Raw genomic sequence first — 26,494 nt, 5'->3', positions numbered from 1 at the left:
TGTTCACTTACTCCTCAAGTGAAAATTTTCCCTTGGGAAATAAACCCAAAAATGTTCTTCACAGAAATGCCATCCATTTTCTTCCACTAGTCTAAACACAGTATTCTGCTTAATACTGCGGTTTTGGTATATCAATCATGGCTCAGCTTCCAAAAAGGTGAGAGTTAGATTTAACTGCTCAACTCATAATTCACAAATGCAATATTAATCAGAATGCTGTGTTTCGACCCAAAGAACTTGTTATTGTAAATCATTGGCGGGGGTTAAACTTCCACTCTCAAGTCAGGTTTCCTTTGATAAAGGAAAATTCTGTACATTATGGTAACATCCTTTGTCATAACATTTGTGTACTATTTCGTCTGTATAAGCTCTCAATCGTACAGGAGTGGTCCATCGATGAGAAGGTTTCTTCAGCCGTCATCTGTAATTTTTTGAAGGTTTCGGACGTTTCACCTCCTATCCAAGAGGCTTCGTCAGCGAACTAAAGTCTTACTGGTTATATCGGCCCTATTTATAATGTCCGTAATGTCCAGACATGGCGGCGCCGGACACAGCTATGATAGGTCTGATTGTTCCTACATTCCTGACTAACGTCAGTCAGGAATGTAGGAACAATCAGTGGGGCCACAGGGAGTGGTTCTCTGCTCCCCCCAACCTGAGAGTAGGGACCTATGATAGCTGAAACCTTCAAAAAAGTACAGATGACGGCTGAAGAAACCTCATCGATTTGTGTACTATTGTAAAATGCGTCTGGGAATAAATTAAGTATAAACATTTTTTCTTGCCTTCGTAAATGACTAAACGGTCTCACTCGGGAGTTAATGAGCTACACCATGGGACACTTGTACAGCCACACTGCAGGAAATACAATTCTACACTAAGTCTGTGTAAGCTCTCAGTCGTACAGGAGTGCTCCATCGATGAAAAGGTTTCTTTAGCCGTCATCTGTACTTTCTTTAAGGTGTCGGATGTTTCGCTTCTTATCCAAGATGAAAACGAACTTTTAGTTCGCTGAAGAAGCATCTTGGATAAGAAGCGAAACGTCCGACACCTTCAACAAAGTACAGATGACGGCTGAAGAAACCTTTTCATCAATTCTACACTAACCAGCCCGATCGTCTCTTCTTTTGAAGCAATGACGGTTTAGTGACCTGTATGTATGCAACTTCAAACTGGCATTTTTTTATTTCTTTTGCAATGTTGGTCCTTCTCAGAGGTCGTGAAAAGAGAGCTGTTTCTCCCCAAGCCATCATGCTCCACCTCACTCACTCACACATCGCACACGCTTCCTGTGCAAACATGGGCGCTACCCCAAATGTTTTCTCCACCACCTCCCCTATGCTTCCTGACTCCATCCTGTATTTCATGAGGATCTTTCACACACCCCAACTGTTATGCGCCAATGCAAACTGTAGGATGTTTGACTGCAACCCCACCACCATTTTTAGTTTCCACCTTCCACTGATGCCATGAGCTTTCCTTCAAACGGAGCCATGCTCCTGCACCCTTCCCATTTTTTCTAATTCTGACAAACTCCTTGTGCAGCATCAGCTTCTTCACATGAATAGTTGGTCTCATTAACTCATCCACTGTCAGACGATGTGCAATAATGTGTACACTCCAGCGCCAGGGTATTTGTCGTTTTCATTCAACATTAGACTCTCTTTTTTCATTAGAAAAAAAAAGATGTAATTCCTAAGTTATATGGGTCTGGAGTGTGCCTCGACTGGGATCACCACCTTATCGTGGTGAGGCACTTTGGGCGTCTCCATGACCCCGAGAGCTATGTTGGCTGGAGTCTTGTACTCCTGGAAGGGTCACCCAAGCCGAACAGGTCGGAGGGTAGAGGCCAGACAAAGAGTGATCCCAAATCCGCACCCGGGGGTAGGCGTAGGCGGAGTCCAACAGATCGGACCACCGGCAGCCCCTTGCAACCGCACTCACCTGAAGGTCGTCTTGAGTCCTCACTCTTGCCACTGGAATACAGCGGGTGCGGCCAAGTATGTGGGGGAAGAAATTGCGCGCCCCGTTCCTCACACTAAATCCACTAGTAGCGCAGGTTCCAGCTTCCACCATATAAGTCCACTGGCGATAGGATAAAGTGACGGGGGCAGGTCATGGATGTGACTGGAAGCTTCTAGCTTGATTCCTACACAGGGGCGGTACAGGATTGACGGTCGTTGCGAAGATGGGATGGAGCAACATTATCCTTCGGCAGCATCCTGTGCGTCTGAGCAACCCTATTCAGGGTCCGCACTGCTCACCCCTTATAGGGGAAGGGTCTAGAAAAGGTGACCTAAACATTGCTTGTTCCACCACACCTGGGTGGCCCACCGCAGCCACCAAGGCATCCCCCCTCTGCGGTCGAAAACGAAATATAAATAAATTAATGACTATGAACCTGGCTTCCTGGAATGTTCGCACCCTCCTCGATGCTCGAGACGGGATGGAGAGACCTCGAAGACGAACTGCCCTCATCGCACATGAGCTCAGGAGGTACAACATCGATATTGGCGCACTCAGTGAGACTCGGTTCTCAGGCGAGGATTCACTCACAGAAGTTGGTGAGGGCTACACCTTCTTCTGGAAGGGTCTCCCAGAGAATGAGCGAAGACTACATGGAGTTGGGTTTGCTGTGAAAAGCAGCTTACTCAGTAACATCCCTGAGTCCCCCCAAGGCATCAGTGAACGGCTTATGACCTGGCGTATTCCCCTGGTAAAAGGTCGTTTCGCAACTTTAATCAGCGCCTATGCTCCCACCTTGGATGCTGACGACAACACCAAAGATGCCTTCTACGAGTCCCTGGATGCTACCATATCCAAAATCCCTGCCTCTGATAAACTTGTTCTGATGGGTGACTTCAATGCCCAAGTAGGTACTGATGCCAGGCTCTGGAAACAAGTAATCGGAAGACACGGGACGGGGAAAATAAACAGCAATGGCCTCCGACTCCTCACTCTATGCTCTGAGCATCAGTTGATTGTAACTAACACCATCTTTCAACTGAAAAAGAAATACATCACATCATGGATGCACCCCAGGTCCAAACATTGGCACTTACTGGACTACATCATCACAAGGCAACGAGACCAAAATGACGTCTGCATCACACGGGCCATGCGTGGGGCTGAATGCTGGACTGATCATCAACTGATCAAGTCCAGGCTCAAGCTGAGAATTCGACCTCCTCACAAGAAACAGCAACCCCAAAGGCGTCTTAACACCAGGGCCCTGGAGTCCCCAGAGTGTGCAGCCAGCTACCGCAACAAGCTGGCAGAGGGACTTGCCAGCCTGGACAAGGACACAAGTAACGGTGACCTTGATATTGAAAGCAGGTGGAAAAAATTGAGGACAACAATTCATCAAGCTGCCTCTGAGACCATCGGCTTCACTCAGAAACGTCATCAAGACTGGTTCGATAACAGCTCAGCTGCCATACAGGAGCTTCTGGAAGCCAAGCGCAAAGCTCATACCACACTTCTCTCCAACCCTCATTCTCCACTTCGCCTCTCTCACTACAAGGCCATCCGTGGTGAAACACAGAAACAGCTGAGGATGATGGAGAACAAGTGGTGGCTCAGCAAGGCCCAAGAAATCCAGAGGCATGCAGACAACAACAACACCCACGCCTTCTATGATGCTGTAAAATCCCTGCACGGCCCACGAAGACAACACATTGTCCCAGTTAAATCTGCAGACGGTTCTGTACTACTGAAGGACAAACAGCTAATACTTGAGCGCTGGGCAGAGCACTTTGACTCCCTGCTCAACCAAGTAAACCCTTCAGACATCTGTCCTTGACTCCCTCCCAGAGCTTCCATCAGTTCCCTCCCTTGATGAACCTCCTCAGTTCACAGAGGTCCTCTCTGCAATCCGGAGCCTTAAAAACAACAAAAGCCCTGGCCCTGATGGACTTCCAGCTGAGGTCTTCAAGAGCGGCGGTTACCTCCTGACACGGAAGCTTTACCACCTAATCTGCAACATCTGGCGAAACGGGACACTTCCTCAGGAATGAAAAGACAGCAACATTGTTACCATTTATAAAAGGAAGGGGGACAAGTCAGTCTGTGGCAACAGCCGTGTTATCTCCCTACTTTCTGTTGCTGGCAAGATTCTTGCAAAAGTAATGCTGTTCCGTCTTACATCGCACATTACCGAAGACATCCTCCCAGAGACACAATGCGGTTTCAGGAAGGATCGAAGCACTCTGGACATGATCTTCGCTGCGCGCCAAGTTCAGGAGAAATGCAAGGAACAAAACAAGGACCTCTATATCACCTTCATCGACCTTACAAAGGCATTTGACACAGTTAACCGTGACATTCTCTGGACCATACTGCAGAAATTTGCCGTTCCCTCCAAATTTCTCGGCATCCTAAAACAGTTCCACAGCGGCATGCAAGCAACTGTACTTGTTGGTGGCCAGCAATCTTCCCCGTTCCCTGTGGAAGCCGGGGTGAAGCAGGGCTGTGTACTGGCCCCAGCTATATTCAACCTGTTCCTGATGGCAGCTACGCTCCTCTTCCATAAGTCCATCCAGGAAGGTGGCGGCGTACAAATCCAATTCCGCCTGGATGGTAGCCTGTTCAACATCAGACGCCTACAGGCCAAGACCAAGACCCTGATCAGCGACATCCACGAGCTACAGTATGCAGATGATTGTGCTCTGTTGGCCCACAGCCCAGCTGCCATGCAACATGCCCTTGATACCATGTCCTCCGTCTACCGATCACTCGGTAGACGGAGGTCATGGCAAAAGAGAGTTCTCCTACCCCAGCGTTCACCCTCAGTGGCACACCCCTCAAGGTTGTCCAACAATTCAGCTACCTCGGCAGCATTCTAACACCCTCCTGTCTAATTGACGACGACGTCCAGGCCCGCATCCATCAAGCCTCCAAAGCTTTTGGCAGATTGCGTACTCGTGTGTTCGAAAACAACCACTTAAGAACTCCAACAAAAGTCGCAGTCTACCAAGCAGTGTGTGTGTCCACGCTGCTATATGGCGCAGAAGCCTGGACCATCTATCGACGCCATGTGAGACGCCTTGATGCATTCCACATCAGGTGCCTCCAACGAATCCTTTGCATCACCTGGCAGGATCATGTCCCACACACTGACATCCTTCAACGCACCGCCTCCACCAGTATCGAGGCTATACTGGCAAAGAGGCAACTCCGGTGGGTTGGACATGTCATCCGGATGCCTAGCTGCCGCTTGCCTCGGCAGGTGCTTTATGGACAACTCCTGTCAGCAAATAGGAAGCCTGGTGGTCCTAAACTGCGATACAAAGACCAGCTTAAACAGAAATGCAACATCAAGCCCAGCGATCTGGAGTCTGCTGCAGCTAACAGGCCACTGTGGCGTTCCTTATGCCACGAAGGAGTGACACAACTTGAAAACAAACACACCCAGAGGAGGATCGTGCGGCGCGAGCAAAGACACCTCTGTGCTGCTTCAGTACCGCCTCGCCAGCCCGGTCCTGTCCTCACATGTCCTGAATGTGGCAGGATTTGTGGCTCCAGAATCGGGCTTCATAGTCACCTACAGTGGCATCGACGCCAGCGCCGATAACCACTGTCCAATACCCCACAAAGCAATGGAAGCGACGTCATCTTCGACTTCGATGGACTGCCAAGAGAGAGAGGGTCTGGAGTAATATGAGGTGCAAGTGGGGGCGGCTGTAAAAAGGTAAATGCTGCCCCTCGTGGGAGAATAAACACATGGCTAGAGGTCTGACCAGCGCTTTATTGGCACCCCCCTCGCATGAAAAACCAAAACCTGAACACATTCGGGAATGGCGCTTCACGTCATATTTTCAATTCCCGAATAAATTCTGGAATGACAGTGAATGAATTAAAAGTCATTTATTTAATTGAAAAAAATTATTACTGAGAACAAAAGCTTTTATTAGTCCTTAATATAGACTTGTTTAAGGTGTTGAAGTAAAATCCTGCTCGGGGCCGAGCTGTTTTCTGAAGCTGAGCAAAGATTGCTCGGCTGAGCCCCAAGCACTGTGATGTCATTTTCAGTGGACAGTAAATATCAAAAAGGCCGCCTGTTGACAAAATGAATGAGTGACCTGGGAAGCTCCACCCACTCCAATATTGCCTCACTAGTTAGCACTGTTTTTGCTGTTTTCACTTTTGCTTGATTGCTACCAGCTGGGAAAAGTTAATCACAGTTTATTTTCAAAGTGTATTCATTCATTCCAATACCTTTTCAAGTAGTTGGCATTCGTCCATGTCCAGCTTTTTCAGCCTTCATCTACAGAAAAATAGAAGCTTGCTTGCTCGTTTGTCATCTGTCAAAAGAACTGTTTGCAGTCCCATTTTGTGACAGCAGGTGACAGCATTGCTCTCACACCCAATTTTTCAGTGACTAGGTTCAATGTGAAAACAAGGTTGTTCAGATTAATTAGTTACAGTTGAAAGTGAAACCTCAAGGCAGTGTTTTGCTTTGGTTCAGGGAACAATTTTGAACTTTGTCTGCACCGGGGGAATCAAGGCAAATATCCATAATTTCAGGTTTATGTGTGCTAGTGTCATGGTCATTGAGTCTTCCGTGGAGAATCCATGTTCTTTCTCATTTTAAGGGATTATCTGTGCTCTGGGAAGCATGTCAGTAACCACTTTTTCCATTACAGTGCAAGACTATAATTTTTCCGTTTAGGTTGCGGATGAGAACTGGTGCACAGATACATTGAACAACTTCAATATTTAAGATACTCTGAGTCGTTTGGGACCATATTGTGGAAACAAATCCACACATGACATGCCTACAATAAGACAGTCGGCTGTTTGACCGCCTTGGTCAGGAAGGTGCAAAAGAGGGAGAAAAACAGTCTGGTCTTTGTCTGGAATGTATCCCAACTGATTTTGGGCAAGATGTGACCATTTCAATACCGTACTGTATTGACTGGCAGGAGACAAAAAACAATTATCACTCCTGTATGACCTGCGGGCCCTCGACTGGCTCACCTGGAAACTGGGAAGTGAGATAAAGCCAGTTTGTGTTGCAGAGGTCACCATCTCTCCTGCAACCTGACAGCAAATGGTGTTTGTTACTTGGCAGCCCGTGTTTATATTTTACACTTGACAGATAAGTGTTTAACTGCCGAGGTGGGAAATTGTGAGATAGACTGAGACTCGCCCGGGCAAGGAATGCAGAAAGGAAGAATGAGCGTGTGTCCAGGGCATGCTGAGACAACTCACATGTTGAACAACTTCTGTAGCTTCTCCTCATCCCTCTGCAATCTTATTACACTTATTTACTGTCACCTTGTCTACTCTATGTTTCAGTGTGTCGTCTCTAGGTCCGTAGAGATGCTCACTTTGAGGACACACGTCTGATATTTCTCATTTTGCCTCTTTGTTGTAAAACCCATGCTGTTAAGGCCTGGTGTGGTGCCATGTACCTGAAGCTGATGCCAGTAATGATGTTGCCACAGATTCATTTCTACCAATCATAATTAATTGTTATCATTTCAATGTTATTTCTGAAATTGTTTTAGTGGTGGTCCTACCTACCTGTCAAACAAGAGAAACCATATTGCTTACATGTAAGAGACTTGGCTGTTCATGCTCGGTACTCCTTGTCTTATATTTTCTTGAGCCACTCTGTATGATCAAGGGAGCCATGGCGTGTCACAGCATGCAGCCCTGCCTACAGGAACGCAGAGCAATGAAATTAACCCAGGGACAAAACAGTGCAAAAGCAAATACGAACGTAAGTTGAGGCCTTGAAGGTGGGGAGTACTCCTTTGGTTTAATTTAGTGAAATGAAAACTAAAGTGCCAAGCATTGTTCCAACTAATGCTTAATTAATGCTGAGGTCTGGTTTGTGTACTGTTTAATGCCTGGAGCGGAGGCGTGAATGTGTTGGTCTGATTGCTTTTAAGTAGTTCATTAACCAGAGAGCCTTTGAGTTGACTCTTTCTTGTAATCATCCCCCCAAAATTAAAATGTAACTCTTCTTCTTCAAGTCCAAAGAAAATTTGTTTTTATCTTGTAGGTTATCTGAGTTTACTCCGATTATCACGTTAACAACATTACAACCAATAATCAAATGTTTACTTTGTATCACATTCCCGGTGACTAGATTCACTGCCAAAACTTTTGTTGGGCCCTTAACTTTTCTACAGAACCATAGAAAATCCTGGGGTTCAAAAGACTTTCAGTGTGGACTTTTTTCTCTGGTCTTGCCTAGACCTTGCCTAAACACACTGCACCACACCCAGAATACTGACCTCAGGGAAAACATGGGGGCAGAGGGGTGGCTGAAATAAACCCTTTATTTCTTCGATGCATAACATTTTTTTTCTTCTTTAATTTCTTTGTCATTGCTAAGCAGCATTTCACAAAAACTGCCCCATACATTTCAATGAAATTTGAGAAAAGATATTCCATAAAACTTAGTGTTTTTCCCCACTGTTTTGAGAAGTTTAGCTTTCTAGCAACTTTGTGAAAATAATCTCTGTTCAAATGCATAAACCAAAATGACTGAAAAATCATAGAAGTGCTTGTTCTGTAGCCACAAGGGACATAAGCCAGTGTCTTCTTGTGCCCGTCCCAAGCCCGGATAAATACAGACGGTTGTGTCAGGAAGGGCATCCGACGTAAAAGCTTGGCCAAAACAAACATGTGAATCAAACCTCTGAAGATGGAGAACACTGATTCGCTGTGGCGTCCCCTTGAAGGGAAAAGCCGAAAGGAAAAGAATAAGACTAAAAAAGCTAGCTTTAAAATGCACACCAGACCTGCCAATGACTTTCCCTTGTAAAGACATTTATTATTTATTATTCAACCACTCAAAACAAACATCGTAATGAAAGTAAATAACATATTGTGTCGTTAAAAAAAACGGCTGTTCCTGCATTTTTTTAATTATTTGTCCTCTAAGAGGCACTGTGTGGTGCCTAAATTAATGGGGCACACTGAGAAGAAGTGGCAGCTGTTGAGATGTCATCATTCCCCAAGGCATATCTGATGCAAATAATGGCCTGGGACCAGAAGTGTTTTTGTTTTCACCAGGTGGATTGACCACTTTCAAGCCCAACCCGTTGAGCCTGCCAGACCTTTATTCTAGCAGTGCATGGACTGCTACAGGCAGCCAATCTCCTGCTCATTCTAAGTAGTTGTGGCATTCATTTAAAATAAATACAAATAAAACAGACAAACAAAGGCAAATTTTCATGTCGCTAGCTTTTTGGTTGCATGTCACGTGTCGATGTTTGCATCCTGTGTCACTGGATCGACAAAAGGTTTGCTAGAGTCTTTAAAATTCCAAAACGGTATATTCATTTCAACACACACCTCTTAAATGTGGTGTTTTGACGTCAACACCATCACGAGTTGAATTGCTAGCATTGTTTTCCTCTGCGGCCTCTTTAACTTGTGCTCTAAGTTATCAGACAGGGCAATTATTTTGGCTCTTCAGTTCTTCATTGGACAGAATAAAGCTAAGCGTCTTCATCCGTCATCAAAAAGAGAATTCTCAACATTTGCATAAGGCTTTTGTAGTCAATGGTATTAACAGTGCTGTTTTTTTCCCTCTACACATTACTTGTTGTCCTTACACATTATTTATAGTCAGTCATTTCATTCTGTCATTTTTCTTGATTATGTAATTCAAACAATATTTATTCTCTAATAATTTTCTGACTCCAATTTTATTCCAGTTACTTTTTTTGCCTGTCAATTAGACTGTTGTGTGTGTTTGCCTTTTCCAGACATTCCTTTTAGCACACATACTCATTATATTTCAAGGAAGCCCATGAGGAAGCAGGTATACATAATACAATGCACAGTAACATCTGTTCTTGTTCGAGAAGGTGGCGAGTGTTGTGATGCATGTCTCGTCTGGACTGGGGAAAGGAAGGCAATTGTGTGACATAGGCAAAGAAAAAAAAACTTCCCTAACAATGGAATGTGGCCTTTTGTTTCCATCCACATCAGATGTTGTGTAAGACTTGGAAGTGCGGTCAAAACTCTAGAGCAGGGGTCGGGAACCTTTTTGACTGAGAGAGCCATAAAAGTAAAATATTTAGAAATGTTTTTCAGCGAGAGCCACACGCACGCGCACGCGTGCGCGCACATACAAACGCGCGCGTGCGCGCGCACACGCGGACACTTTTCAACAAAATATCAGAATGCATTATTTAAAATAACTTTGTGATAGTAGTCACCGTTAACATGAATGGTTTTCCGTTCCTCATGTTTGGTAAAATTCCAAGAAAACGATCGGAATGAAATTCAATTTGCCGGTCCAGAGGCGAAGTTACTGCTAGTTAGCCTGCACACGGCTCATAAGCTTCCACACTTGCTATCTGCAATCTACTTCTTGCAGAAGTATGTCGATGCTAACGTTAACATGGGGCTTGTTAAAATGTCACTGACATTCGACTGTTTCATCGATGGTATTGTTTCATTGCAAATTAGAATCAGAACATTTTCTCTCCTCGCCGTCTTGCTGGAGCTCAAACACTTTGAAAATATTTCAAAAGGAACAGGCCGAGATTCCCCCGTGCACGCCCGCATTCGGTGATCGAAAGCTGGCTTGAAGACCTCCGCAGACGCCCGCTGTCACACTTCCAGGGAGGCTGCGTCACCCCCCAGCTCACTCCCACCCGATGCGGTTCCCCGCACACACACCGGTGTATTCACGCTGAAGTGCACTCGTTGGGCTCAGTTAAAGGGGCGTTTACCTGTTTCAACATGACGGCCACTATCATCCAATCAACATGGCGCTTTCGGCCATTCTAGGTCAGTGTCATCCAATCAAAATTGCGCTTTCTGCCAACTGCAGCCCCAACGGGAAATGAACGACGAAAAAAACCGACGAAACGAAAAAGTAAATACATATTTTAGTTTTATCGGCGAGCCATATGCAATCATCAAAAGAGCCATATATGGCTCGCGAGCCATAGGTTCCCGACCCCTGCTCTAGAGCACCATCCATATCAGCACTTTCACTTTTAGCCTGCAGCCAACAAAACCTGACCTGGTACAGGTGTGGCCTTTTTCAAGCAAAACGTTGTCGAGAAGAAAGTGCATTAAATAAAACGTGTGTGTGTGTGCGTGTGTGTGTGTGGTAGTGGGTCTGTCCATCTTATATGAAAAATTGAAAATTGTTTTCTCATCACTATCACACCAAATCAAAAGGTAACATGTAAATGAAATATACGATAATTTGTTCAATACCCGTATTCCCAAACACATACAAGCAGCTGTAGGTATTCGTGTTAATTCACCATTTGCTTTCATCCAGCCTTTGATTGATTGTCTCACTGGTTCTTCAGTGTTGGAATGCGGCAACACGTCTTGCTGCTGTTATCCTGTCACAGTGGAGCTGCAGGTGTAATTTCACAAATAGGTAGAATATCCTCACAGTCCACACATGCATGAGCTCTGGTTTGTTCACCACCAATTGTGACACTTTTGAAGCAGTTTGTGAACAATGCTTTTTCATTCATGTTACAGTATTTATATCCTTGCTTACTCCAGGGTTCTCTTGTGTTATTTTGGGATACTGGTGGGACATTACCCTTTCGAATATCACTGGCACAGTGAATTAGGAGTTCCCATGTGCAGTCATAACACGTGTGAGTGAACTTGCGCTCATATCTTATTGCAAGGCCTATGTTTATATTGGTTGCTGAAGTGAACACAAAATAATTGTGGGGAACAAAACAAGTGAAAGGCGCTTATAAATGAAATGTATTATTATTATTATTATTAGTAGTAGTAGTAGTATTATAAACATCATGGGTGGTGAGACCAGCCATGATGTTTGGACTGGAGACAGTGCCACTGAAGAAAAGACAGGAATCAGAGCTGGAGGTAGCAGAGCTGAAGATGTTCAGGTTTTCTTTGGGAGTGACCAGGTTGGATAGGATCAGGAATGAGTACATTAGAGGGACAACTCATATTAGAGGCTTTGGAGAAAAAGTCAGAGAGACCAGACTGAGATGGGTTGGACATGTCCAGAGGAGAGAGAGTGACTATATCGGGAGAAGGATGCTGAGCCTTGAACTGCCAGGCAGAAGACCGTGAGGAAGACCGAAGAGGAGGTTTATGGATGTGGTCAAAGAGGACATGAAGGTAGCTGGTGTGAGAGAAGAGGATGCACAAAACCGGGATAGATGGAGGACATTGATTCGCTGTGGCGACCCCTGAAGGGAAAAGGCGATAGAAAAAGAAGATTATTATTATTATTATTATTATTATTATTTATAAGTGTGGTTTTATCTCCAGTACATTGCAGCAGTGACAAGTAGGACTTCAATTGCCGTGTACCTGTACACCTGTGGCCCGAACACGCGCGTTAATACATTCGTGATCCGACGGCACGTTTATCTATGTATCGCCTTATTTATTGGTTGTTTTGTAATCCTCCTTTGCTGCATTGTGTTGCTGTTCTGTTACAATTAACAAGACCGTCGCGATTGAAGCCTGAGATACGTCCACGTGGGCAGGCTTTGATGTCACACCTCCTGAACACTTTCCTCTTCTGTAATTGGACGAAGGTCATACGAGGAGGCGGGCTTTGTCGCAAACGATTGGAGCTGACCAAGTTGCCTTCCCGGAGTCTCAGTGAACTCCGCACTCCTCGTGGAATTTGATGCGACGGTTCATCCCGATATGAGCCATGGTCGGCGAATTTTGCTCTTTCTCTGTAGATAAGACGGACATGCACTCCCAGAGAAACTCTAAAAACGGACTAAGTTGCAAAATGGTGCTTCAAGCTGTCGGAAAAGTTTTAAGGTAAAAACGATGGTTGTTCTGTAGAACCTGTTGGGTTAACAGAACTAACGGCGTGGGGTATTTCCTTTTATCGTTGAATCTGCAAGTATCTGAGTAGCAATGGTCGCCTACGTGCACGTGTTTCTACTTGTTTTCACGTCGACGTGTTTGTAAATTACTGGGGTATTAGTGCGTTATTCCTCGGCTCATCGAGCAGCTTCTTATTTGTGACTTGACAAGACCGGGCAAGAAACGGTACAAAGTCTGCTACTCTGCTAATTCACCCAAATGAACATAAATGGAACATACATTTCTCCTAAACCAATTGCGGAGGAAGCGATTTGTTATACAAATATGCACGTTTACCTTTTGAATACTGCTGCTTAAAAAGCTGGCCATTCAAATGATTTGAAGGACAACCGACACCATTTTTTTGTTTCCTAACTGACATCAGAAAAACGTTTTATATCATCTATACCCAAAACACGCAGGCTGATATTTGTAGTAAAATGCAAAACACTAATAAAAATGACTTAAAGTGTCCCAAAACTGCCACAAAATGAGCTTGGAACTGGGCAGATTCAGAAAGTCCCGCCCCCCTTGGTCGTGACGTCACTACTGGTCACACACTTCCTTGCTCCAGAATCAAAACAATGGTTTCAGAGAGTTCAGATTTGGAGAAGATGCTTTCTTGTTACTCATCCAGTTATGAATATGATTCAAATAGTTCTGAAGAGGAAAGCATACATGTTTCCAACCGATGAAAGAAGTCCTTCCGTATCAATTCAAGCCGTCTGGACTCTGATGTAGCACCCAGAAAATCCACAAGCTCCGTTGGAAATGGGCTAATTTGTCCGCTGGGAATTTGCGTAAACTTACACCTTCTTTATGCATGTTACTGCAATTGGCTGCGACACACAACGATTCACCATTTCGCGATCAACAGTGTTTTCAGACGAAAAAAAGTACCCAAAATGCATTGTGTGTCGCTTTCTCGGTCACGGCAATTCCCTCCGTGATGTCACTTAGGGCATCGTCATTAACTCGAAAACAAGACTTCCTGAATATTCAGCTCGAGTCTTAAAATGTAAAATATAGCTATGTGCGGTGGAATCTTTGTAAAATGCGCTCAGTAGAAGTCATTTGAAGTGATTTTGCAAATTATGGACACAACTTGTCGGGAGGTGTCAGTTGTCCTTTAAGTTAAGTAGGGACAGTCGAAAACGCTCGACGTGTGTGTAAAAAAAGCTGAACGTGGTTTATTCTGAGAAAACTAGGACCTATTGTCACCAAAATTCACATCTGTGTCTCAGCCTATGCCCACTTAAAATTCGCACGTTCACTTCAAAAATATTTTCAGATATTGATTTAGGTAAAAATATACAGTCCAGTTTTGTAACATTTAATCACGTTGAGTTCTTCTTCATCGTGCACAGCTATGGGAAGGTAAAAGAGTGTTACATACCAGTAGTTACATTTCTCCACTTGACCTCCATTTTATGTGTGACAATTGGTGGATAAATTAATACTTTTATACACTGTTGTCAGACTAAGAAGATTGAATAAAAATGTACAACCTAGATCAGGAGTGTCAAAGTCATTTTTTGCCGCGGGCCACATTGTAGTTATGGTTTCTTCTCAAGGGCCGTTATGAATTTGGGGAGCCCATTAGAATGTTTAAATCCCTTCAAATATTACATATAGAGCACACAGCAAATTATTGAATAACTCGTTTTCAAATCTGAAATTAAGAATAATGACTTTTATTGTGGTTGACATCCAAAAATATGAAATTTTGGCTCAGATTTTAGCAATCATCATGGAATTTAACACGTTTGATTTGCTTTCGCAGACCGAAAATAATGATGTGGCGGGCCAAATTTGGCCCGCGGGCCTTGACTTTGACACCTGTGACCTAGATTAAATGTCATCATAGTGACGCAAATGACAAACAACTCGTATTATTCTATGTTCATAGAGTAAAGCAAATGCAACTTTCAACCGAGTTTACACATGTATTTAGCCTGGTTGTGTATCAGTTGAAGACAATGTACAATGTGAATGAATTGGCTCCTTCATGGGACAACTAACTGGAGTTGTTCATGATTTTGATGAACTTTTTTAAGACCTAGGACAATCAGCAAACCAAAGGCCACATACCTCAAAACCTGTTAATGTAAGTAGCAAGACAGTTGAAGATTCCATACCTTTTTAGGGCTTGAAAAGGGTGTTAAATAGCATGGTGCTGCATGTCTTCATGTGCATGGAGAGGTGATCTACACACCTACTATTATTGCATATTTTTCTGGACCATTAGGCGCACTGTATTAAAAGGCACAATATCAGTGAATGGGTCATGAAAATGAGATTCACTGTCGTTAAAAATCTAATGCATTATGTTTGTAAAGTGTTGCTTGAAATAGTACTGTTTATTTGATAGACTTTAATGCTAAGTTCAGACTCTGTTTGGATGTTAATGAACAATAATCTAATTTATATTTTTTCCTTCCTAAAATTGCAATGTTTTTGTAACTTTTCTGATTATTGTCCATAATAAGAAAACCTTTAACCACAGCTTCAATGGCTAATCTCTAATACGAAAAACACGATGATATGTGATAGAATCTAAAGTCTAATAAAGCATTAACATGACAGAGTTTATCTGTAGAATCGAAAGTCTAATAAAGCATTAACATGACAGAGTTTATCTGTTACAAATATAAACACACATGTTTTGATGGGAAATTTGTTGTACATTCACCACAACATAATTCTGCTACATGGGTGTGGTGTAAACATTAATGTAGGCTAAAATGTAAATGCACGAACTCAAGTTCATATAACTACAAAGATGGATACAAATCTGTTTGTGTGTCTGTGTGTGTTTGTCTGCGCACGCTCAAGTTTCAGAGAAACGTAAATCAAGGTTTACATTCACAACGGCAGCACACATCCAACACCCATCAGACCTTTTGTTAAACACATGCACACACACAAGGACACTTTTAACCATGTGAAAAAGATCAGAAATGTTAAAAGCTGGAATCTCGCATGGCTGAAAACTAGCACAGTTGCATTAGCTTAGCATTCCGCTGTCAATAAAGTGATGGCCGTTTAAACCTCAGCCTCCGCAATCACAAAAAAAAAATAATAATCACACTTTCTGAAATCGCCCCGTGTTTGTGTAATTACTCATGCTAAATTCTAGACAAGGCAACTGCTTTGAATCAGTCAGTGTACTCAGTAATATCTTATTTTGTATTGTATTTTTTTAACTTGGTCACCAGAAGTGTTGAAAGCTGCCATTGTTTTCTATCTGGCGTCGGTCAGGTATCTCACACTACTAGAAAAGCTCAACTTAAATGGGGTGTAAAGAACAAACATTTCCCATCATTCATTGACACAAAAACGGAAAAATGTCTGGTATTATGAAAACAAACGCAAATATAAGTGTTCAAGTAAATAGGTGGACATTTATCGTTGTTTACCTCTCTGTCCACATTGTTTTATTGGGAAAAAAAACACCAGAAATTGCTTCATGTGATTCTTAGACACAGAAGCAGGCTGTAGTCTTATTTCCGGCACAACAAAATCATTTAGATGTTTGCGACTGATAAAATGTGTGTGAGGATGACAATGTAAATGTAATAGGAAGAAATTCGAATTAACATTGATCCATACAGAGAGCACATGTCATCACAAGACACTCTCAATTTTTGAGACAACTGAAGGATATTAAATGTGCCTGATGGTCAGAAAAATATGTAAATTTGGTAATGTGTAGGAATGAGTAAGTATTCATAGAGCTCACACCAAGATTAAACTCACTTGGAGGTTCTCTTGGATTTTTAAATGATGTTCATCTCTAGAGAAGACCAAACTGAAACACTTAATCAGAGTTTACAAGGGTGCATATGGGATTTTATGAGGGCATGGGACTGCAGAGGCGCTGTGCTGTTTACAGCGCCTCTGTTAACTCATTTCCTCCTTTGGGGATCACTTTTTTGGGGGGTGAAGAAGACCCAAATCCTGAATGAACACAAGAAAATAAATTAAAGGAAATCCTTTTCTGTCAAAACGTTTGACTTTGAGCTACCTGTGACAGATGTCATCATTTTTGTTCGCCAGTGTCTCAGCTAAACTTGTCTCAAACAACTTCTTTGTTCCAGGTGCTTAACAGCAACTTCAATCTTATCATACATCGGCTCCCTCATCCCACCCTTCCTGTCAGACACTGGTGTTGTAATGTTGATGAGGCTCTATTATAATAATAGCAGGGGGGGGGGGCTTGAAGGCTCCGCTGGCCTTTGAACCTCGAAATTGGCTTGACCAGAGTAGGCAGAGTGGTGCTGGGACAGTCGAAGTCGTTGCATTGGAGCAGTGTGTGCACATTTAAAGGACAACCAACACCATTTTTTTGTATCCTAAATTACATCAGAAAAACGTTTTATAGCATCTAAAATACCCAAAACACACAGGCTGATATTTTTAGTCAAATGAAAAACACCAATAAAAACGACTTAGTCTCCCAAAACTACTTCAAAATGACCTCATAAAGTTTCAGTTTCAGAAGGTCCCGCCCCCCTGGTTCGTGACGTCACGCCAAGACGTCTTGCCTTGCTCTAGAATCAAAACAATGGCTTCAGATTCGGAGAAGAGCTTTCTTGTTACTCATCCAGTTATGAATATGATTCAAATAGCTCTGAAGAGGAAAGCATAAATGTTTGCAATCGATTAAAGAAGTCCTTCCATGTCATTTTGAGGCATCTGGAATGCAATGTAGCGTCCCAGAAAATGCACAAGATGGTGCCCAAGCTCCGTTGGAAATGGGCTGTTTTTTTTGCTAGTATCAAATAGTAGTCTTGGTGCAACACACAACGATTCACCATCGCGTTATTTGTATTTATGCGTTTTCCTTCTAATTTCGCCATCAACACAGATCAACCCAAAGTTTTCAGACCAAACAAAGTACCCAAAATGCATTGTATGTCTCTTTCTCAGTCAGTGACGATACCTACCGTGACGTCACGTTAGGTATCGTCACCAACTCAAAAACAAGACTTCCTGAATATTCAGAGCGAGTCTGAAAGGACAACCGACGTCTCCGGACAAGTTAAGTCCATAATTTGTAAAATGGCTTCAAATGACTTCTACTGAGCGTATTTTAATAAGATTCCACCGCATATACAGTAAAGTCTCGTTATATCGATATTCAAGGGAGTCCGAAAAAATATCGATATAACCGGGACTATCGATATATCCGACCCTGTTTACATGTAATTTTCTCCGTGCGTGCATAGAAATAGTATCGATATAACCGGGACTATCGATATATCCGATATCGATGTAACGAGACTTTACTGTATCTATATTTTACGTTTTAAGACTCACTCTGAATATTGGGAAGTCTTGTTTTTGAGTTGGTGGCGAGTCCGTATGTGACGTCACTAAAGGAACACCACTGACCGGAAAAAAGACACATTGTAGCAGTCCGTCCATCACGTCAATGTACAGTGAGACCTCAACTTACGAACTTAATTGGTTCCCAGACAGAGTGTGTAAGGTGAAAAGTGTGTATCTCAAATTTTTTTCCCCGTCGGAAACCATTAAAATGGGAATAATCCGTTCCCAGGTTTCCATAAAATATACTTTGCAACTAAATAAGCCTTAAAACTACACACAACATATCTTATTCTATGTATAATAAATGTGCTATTGTATTGTAATGAAAGAAATACACTGCATTGTATCATAGTCACTTTATTTACATTTGTGATGGTCATTGATGGCTTGATGGAAAGGCGTTGGAGGTCCGAGGTCAAAGGGAATTGCTGTTTGGAAAGAGATGCACATTACATGAGGACTGTAATTAAAGAAATAAACTGTGCTGTAAAATAAAGTTTTATTTACCTTTTTGATGGTCGTTGATGGCTTTTGGAAGGAGAGTCACCTTCCTACTGTTGGTAAATTAACCTCTGGTGTGGCTTCTCTTCTTTTTTTCTTTAGAGACTCCTCATCATTTTTGCTGATTGAAAACCTCTTAATTGACACCTGTTGCTTTCTGACTTATAAGATCTTACGAAGCTGAGGCATCACATTATTGTTCATCATGTTGATGATTTTCATAGCCACAGTCTTTTCTGGATGGAACTGTTCGGTAAAAGCCTGCACATCATTCCACTTTGCCAACATTGCCTTTATGAGCTCACTTAATGCTGCAGCCATATCCTCCTCAGATGTTCTGTTACTGGCTTTAAAATCCTCAATAAGCTCCCAACTTTCAGGTTGGCGCATGGTGATATCGGCGTGAATTAGCCGTGCTTTCTCGCATAAAATAGCTTTACTCACGCTGTCGCCGGATAGCTGCTTTTCGTTAATCCAAATTAACAGAAGTTTTTCAACTTCTTCGATTGCCCGAGACCGTCGCTTTGAGAGCACGGAAACACCTTTGGCAACAGACGCACCTTTGATGGCTTCTCTGTTCCAGAGAATGGTAGACTTAGCATAGCCGTGCTCGGCCCCTAAATCACACAAACGCACACCTCGTTCATGTTTTTCAATTATCTCCTTCTTCTCAGCGATGGTGATTTTATTTTATGTCTTCTTGGGCTGAACAGGAGCCTGTGGTGTTTTTTTTTCCCCATCATAGTAAAATTATCAGCAAAAAGGTCCAAATAGGCGATCGACGTGTGCATTCAATGAGAGGGGGTGTGGAAAGTAGCCGGCTGGAGCGCTGTTCGGTCGTGATCTTCCGCCGAAGATCACTCCGCCAGATCCGAAGGTCGTGTGCTTGATGGACCACCCGTGGTGGGTGTGTATTATGAAAATAGTGCTTATTATAAGTTTTAAGTTTCATAAATTTGACGTTCATAAGATGAAAAGTTCGTAATATAAGGTGTTCGTAAGTTGAGGTCTCACTGAATTTTGCAGTACTTGTTTGGTCTGAAAACCTTGTGTTGCACCCAAAAGACGCCAGAAGAGGGCGTCCAAGCTCCATGGAAGTAATTTATCAGCCTGTGGAAACGGGGTGATTCATTCCGCACAGGAGCTGGTCGCCATTTTTCTGCCTCTTTTCTGGGATGCTACATTGCAGTCCAGATGCCTCAAAATTACACGGAAGGACTTCTTTAATCGATTGCAAACATGTATGCTTTCCTCTTCAGAACTATTTGAATCATATTAATAACTGGATGTGTAACAAGAAATCATATTCTCCGATTCTGAAGCCATTGTTTTGATTCTCCAGTTATGCAAGACGTCTTGCAGTGACGTCACGAACTGGGGGCGGGACTTTCTGTAAATGCCTAATTCGCAGCTCAATTTTTTGCAGATTTTGTCATTTGACTAAAAATATCATACTGCGTGTTTTGGGTATTTTAGATGCTATAAAACGTTTTTCTTATGTCAGTTAAGAAACAAAAAAGTGACGTTGGTTGTCCTTTAAAACGTGAAATATAGCTCGCGGTGGAACTTTGTAAAATACGCTCAGTAGAAGTCATTTGAAGTGATTTTACAAATTATGGACACAACTTGTCCGGAGGTTGTCCTTTAAGAGCTGTTCCCGGGCTACTATTCTCATGTGCTTATTGACAGTTCTGCTAACGCTTCCAGTGAGGCTGCCGATTAAGCGGTGGCAGCTGTGCTTTCTGTTTGTTCTTACTGCTCATCTCGTCCTCACAGAACTAAAATGGTCCTCTTGAAAAAGATGCTTGTGAATATTCACAGGAGCTGTGACAAAAGCTCTGACAGACCAACATAGCAGTTGTGCGTACTCGCGTGATCTCTTTTTAGCTGTGTAATGGCTGCTGTGGTTTTGCTTTGCATAGACCAAGCTTGTCTCAATGGGTTGGTATTTTCATGTAAGAGAAAAGTCTGGCCTGTCCAATTTGGGGCCTGAAGTTAATTTAGGAACCTGGCTGGGAGTAAAGGGCTCCTCCTGACAGACCCTACTCTCCCTTCATGCTCCTAATGGCAAATATTTGTTAGATGTTTTGTTAATATTTGAACTCAGTGGTCACCAAAACGGTACCTGCGGCCACCAGGTAGCACCCCAAGGCCACCTGAGTAGTCCGAGGGCATGCTCTTAAAATAGATAACCAGTGAAGAACGTTGTATGTCATTTGATAATTTCACTGCTGGCAGTTTTAAACAAATATCTGTCTCCTCATTATTGTCAGACACAATCAACATATTCATCGTCTTCACATACTAATCGTCTTGACATACTAATTATAATAATATAATAATACGATAATGGGTTATTTCAACAAATTCATTTCATGTGTGTATCAAACTCATAGATTTTCTTTGCGTTAATCGGTTTCCACTCGCTTTCTAGAAAGTTGCTGACCCGTTTTCACTTGTTGAAAGGACAAAGCCAGTTGAGAGACTTTTAAGAGTATGTAAGTTTGAATCGTGCTCCTCAGGAGTGTCACTATAAGCATTATTGGCAACACCAAAACAGGATATTGAGCACTGAGCCTGTTGTTGACCAGTTGATTTTTGTAGACATATCTTTTGGTGTGTGCATCTCTCCCAAAAAACATACAAGTCGATACATGTCTTGATACTAGTGTACAATGTAATTCAAGAAAAAATATAATTTTATGTGGAACTCGATTCGGTTCGATTACACAAGATTACAATTTGATTCACTATGGTTGTGTTTATTAATGTGTAACAAGTAAAAGCTAACCTATATATTCAAGTGAATTAAATTCAAAGAAACCAAAAAAATTGTCAGCAAGCAAATGAATTTACCTTGTGCCTATGTACAGTATCTTGCTACGTGGCGTGCAATATGATTCAAGAACGGTACACTACAAAAGTTTGGGTCGATGAAGTCAGGGCTGATTTTCTAATACAAAACTTTATTTCTTGACATAACTATAAATTTCAGAAAATTACAACTTATTGTTAACCTTTAAAACAAAAAAAAAATCTGTTTTGTGTGCCAGGATTTGCTCATTGTTAAGATAAATACAGACATTTGTGTCGTTTTTAGCCTGCCCTGATGCTGATTGCACTCATGTCAACCGAATCTAAATTACAATTAAACCACAGGTGACATTGTTGCTTGGAATATGTTGGACTAGTTGACAAAATCGCAATTAATAGCCATCAAAAGCAAGCATGTTAGCCACGTTTCCAAAGAGTCACAAACAAATGTGAAATATTTATTGATATTATTGATCCTGAATAATTCAATAAATAATGGAAAAACAGATATGATTCACATTGGCTCGTTAGAACCATTGATCTGCGTGAATAAGTTTTACAGTTGGCACTCAAATTAATTTTCCATCTTTTAATAGGACAGCCTTGTAACGTACACAAAACCATGCAAATAGGATCTGGTAGAAAAGTAGATTAACACCTCAATTTCTTTTAACAGTTTCAATTGAATTGCCTGGTATTCTTTTAATGTTGTCTGATGCATTTACATACAGTGGCTAGAATGCACATTTGCCTGATGTGTGCGCATACAAAGTCATTAGGACTCTGTTGCTGTGGACATTTCTCGGGGTCTCTTGTGATGCAGCTCGTAGTTGTGACCGGCTGGGTTGGTTGTGAAAAGCAGGAGGGAATGACAACAGGAGATACTGCAGCAATAAGACTGTGCTTGTCTTCAGCATGTGTATTTGAGAGCACCCGTTTGTGTTTGCTTGGCACAGTCAGCACATAGCAACTTAACAACTAATTTGAGCTACTGCTTTTGAGTGCAATCGGGCCAATGGTGTTGTTTTTCAGGTTAGTCTGTTCTCTCTCACATCATCCTGTGAGCCTGTTTCGAACTGAAACAGATGTATATTTATGCTTCAATAAAAAAATACACAAATTGAAAATCTTGTCCCATTGTCTAAATATTGATAATAATAGCCTTACCATTGCTAGGTAGATGAAAAAATGTCATCTTAAAAATAATTTGTGTGCATGGCCGACCAAAATGCATTTATCATGTTGGAAATCTAATGAAAGAGCACAACGCTGCAGTCACATTTATGCCTACAACGTTTCACCAGTGTAGAAGTGTACACTTTCTGCAATACGAATGTCTTCTGCTGAGTTCATTCATTCATTCATTCATTTTCCAAAATGCAATTTGGATATTTCAATCAACTGCCCATGCATGTGGGAGGAAACCGCAGCACCCAGAGAAAATTCACACAAGCACGGGAGAACATGCAAACTCCTCCCGGGGTGATCGTAATGGGGATTGAATCCGTTCCTCTGTATTGTGAAGTCAACGTGAGAACCACTCTCCTACTGGGCCTGCTCTGCTGTGTTGCATTACCAAAATCTTAATTCGCAACAACATACACAACAAAGAACATGTACTTGTTGCACGTAGACAGTGTCTCTTCAAAACGGGCTGTAGCCAACAATTGATTTGGGGTGCATATTACAGTGAAATTAGTCATCTACACCAGTAATTCGATGTTTCCATTTCAGTATTTGTTAAACTGGACACGGGAATAAAGCTGAGTGGTGGCTCGGGGGTGGTTCTGGTGAAAGTGAAAGGGCCCGTGGCTAACAGATGGAATTTAGCAGCTGCCAGATCAGTCATTCCATTGCTCTCTCGTGCAGTCTTGCAGGTCACCTGACTATGCAAACCCCATTTCCTTATTGTCGAGTCACACCAGTGGGTCTGCTTCCTGCTCCCCCTTCTCAATCTTTTCTCAACAAAATGCACTGCACCAAGTTTGCACATAGGATCTTCGCATGTTTCTGATGCGTTTCCATACAAGTCGAACCAGGTTTTCCTGACTTGTCAGTTTTGACCGGTCCCTTTTGGTGCTAAACAGGCTGTGTCAGTCTGTACCTTCTATGCAGAGTTCTGGTCTTGGTCTTGTGGGCGGCTCTGATCTGGTGAGACAAAACGGGCATCTGTTGCCTTTTATGGCAAAGACTTTCCTTACCAAGAACAGGCGGGGTGTGTCTGTAGCAAGGGTGGACACGCACGTATGAAGGGAGGGATTGAGGAGGTTTTTATTTATCTTAAAATAAACCAACAGCTCCAGAAATGCACCTCCCTTCACCACACCAATGCTTGCCAGACAGGGAGGGGGTGTTTGTGTGGAAAATTATTAAATAGGAGGCAGGCAGTGAACATAATGTTTTCTAAAGGAAAAGAGTGGAGGGGGACTGTGCAATGAACAAATTTGAACCTTTCTCAGGAGCCCAAGATTTCACAGGAACTTAATGCTGCCTTTGTAACTGTATGAAACTGACGGCATCTGGAACTGAAGCGCTTTGCTCTGCTCAAGCCCTTTTACATGAAGCCCAAAAGCCACAAGGTTCTATGAATCTGTCCGTACCACTGAGCGGCTTATATTTACTATGTACATTTAGGTATGAAAGGGAAGCAGCAAAAGAAAAGGGGTAGGGGCACGTACTCAAAGAGACGTACTGGCTATTACATAAAACAAAACGAGTTACATAAAAAGTGCAAGAATGAGATTAGAATGTCAGTTTGAGATGAAAGGTGAGGGCAGGAATGAGGCTCAAGTCTTTTCTTGACAACAGGCTGTTTGGACAGATGAAGGGGGAGGAAAACATTTCAAAAAGGATTGAGGAGAGGTAGCAAATGTAAATCCCTAATTGGTGGCTTTTCAAAGTAGACATTCTTTCTCAAGATGAACAACGACCTGTCCTGGAGCCACAACACGGCAAGAGATCCCACCAGCGCCTGTACTTCCTCCGCAAGCTCAGAAGAGCTGGAGCCCCGACCCCCATCACGACCTCCTACCTTGGTACCATCGAGAGCATCCTGATCAGCTGTATAACTGTGTGGTACGGCACCTGCACCGTATCCTGCCGTAAAACTCTGCAGCGCATCATGAGGACAGCTGAGAAGATCATCGCTGTCTCCCCCTCTTCAGGACATTTACAACACCCGCAGAGCCATCAGGATTGCTGGTGATCCCCCACACAGCCTCTTCAGCCTGCTGCCATCGGCACCAAGCAGTCAGGAGACTCAACTCCCTCCCAGCCCTGCCCCCACTGCCACACTCACTGAACTCTGAGTACACGGTACACGCTGTACTATCATCCTGAACTCTATTCTTTTTTCTTGTTTTTGTTCTACAAGACCCCACTTCAACCTTTTTTCGTTGCAGTTTCGTTTCGTTGTAGTGCATTACTACACTACGTCACTTTACATAGAACACTACCTAACTTTACATACGTCGCTACCTCACTTTACATACAACACTACCTCACTTTACATTCAGAAATTACATGTATTGTCTGTTGTCAATTGTATGTCTTTTTTAGCCACATTATAAGTGCCTTACACGCTGGGTCCGAGAGGACATTAATTTCATCTGTGCTGTATGTCATGCATATTAGCATAATTTACAGTAACGCTCACTTTGACTTTGACTTCCCAATTTCCCAACCTTGGTGTTGGACTTATAATTAAAAAAAGTGTAGACCGAACAGCCTGCGTCAAGACCATAAGAATAGATCTTTTTGTGGGAAACAGAGGGAAACAATGACCAAATTGGTCAGATTGGTGAAATACGACATTACGGACGATCACAAAGTGGGCCAAATATTAGTCAATCCGACAAAGCTGAGCAGCACTACGGATTGTTATTACAGTTCTTGCACTAAATGGTAAATGGACTTGAATACAATTGAATGGATTTGAATACAGTTTTTCTACCTTCACACGGGTTCCCCCTGATGCCGCAGCATCAGCAGCAACTCACTGTTCAGTATCTCACTCAAGGACATTTTGACATGGTCACGTTGGCCGGGATCCAACCGCCCCCACCCTTGATTCCATTCAGGTCTACAGGTGGCCCTAACAGTCTACATTTTGTTGAACCTGCCAGATACGAGTCTGCCACTGTTTATCATGCCGATGCATTAAGTCTTTTAACCTTTGACCCCCTGATGGAACTGTCTGCATTGCTACAGAGTGGAAGTAGGTCGAGAGTATGCTGTTACCCACCAAGTGTGATGTGACATACTCGTGCCAAAACTAACAATGGAAGTACAAGGCCCTGGGGGTGGCAGTTTGCAACTTCAGACCTGACGTTGGGTCAGAGGTCAGAGCGAAAGCGCATGTACATGCACACTTGGCTCTTTGTTTTGTCCTTGCTCGGTGAGTGAATCCACTGTTGAAAAATGGCTTTGCTCACTTTGACCCTTGGGATGATCTTTCTTCAAACTGCATTCAGAGTAATGTCTTCTTTGGAAACATATCTTTTAAATATTTCTTGCTGTGTATTCTTGGAAGTGTTAGAGGCTAGACACTGCAGAAATATGACTTTATTTGCCATATTCCACAGTTCTAGGTGTACATGTACTTCCATTCATGTCTGCCTGCATTTTGACCTTTTGCTATTCTTCTATTTGACAGGAAGTCAAAGACAAAACCAAATGGAAAGAAGCCTCCAGCAGAAGAGAAGAAGCAATACCTCGAGCCAGAGTTCACAAAGATCCGCGTGGTGGATTTTGACCTGAAGGAGCTGGTGGTTTTGCCCCGAGAAATAGACCTACACGAATGGCTCGCCAGCAACAGTAAGTGAGAATGGTTTCTGTTTCACTACTCTTTAAGTACACAGGGCATTGCGTGGACAAACACACTCACCTTTTAATACATCTATTACTTTGTGAAGTACATGTTGAATAATGTTCCTTAGTTTCAGGAAACAATAAAATTGGGACAATTTATTGCTTTCAGCATTGTGATATCAAGTCCTTTCAGTTATAATTATGTGATGATGTGGTGGAATTCACT

General features: G+C 42.7%; 1 protein-coding gene across 5 annotated transcripts in view; it reads left to right on the top strand.

Moving 5' to 3' along the window:
• The window catches only part of mob2a (MOB kinase activator 2a), an 81,268-nt gene that overhangs the window by 47,594 nt on the left and 7,180 nt on the right, over nt 1-26,494 (top strand). For 4 of the 5 annotated variants that reach the window (XM_088997261.1, XM_088997260.1, XM_088997259.1 and 1 more), the window contains one exon: nt 26,114-26,274. In XM_088997261.1, the coding sequence (XP_088853387.1) occupies nt 26,114-26,274 (161 nt within the window). Of the gene's footprint in view, nt 1-12,595; nt 12,763-26,113; nt 26,275-26,494 lie in introns of those variants that run through there. The other variant, XM_088997256.1, reaches the window with a different exon arrangement.

The sequence above is a fragment of the Hippocampus bargibanti genome, linkage group LG05 (genome assembly GCF_051943395.1).
Source record: "Hippocampus bargibanti isolate YZ-2025 linkage group LG05, ASM5194339v1, whole genome shotgun sequence".
NCBI lineage: Eukaryota > Metazoa > Chordata > Actinopteri > Syngnathiformes > Syngnathidae > Hippocampus > Hippocampus bargibanti.
Note: the sequence above shows the minus strand (reverse complement) of the source record. Positions and strands in the feature narration are given on the sequence as shown.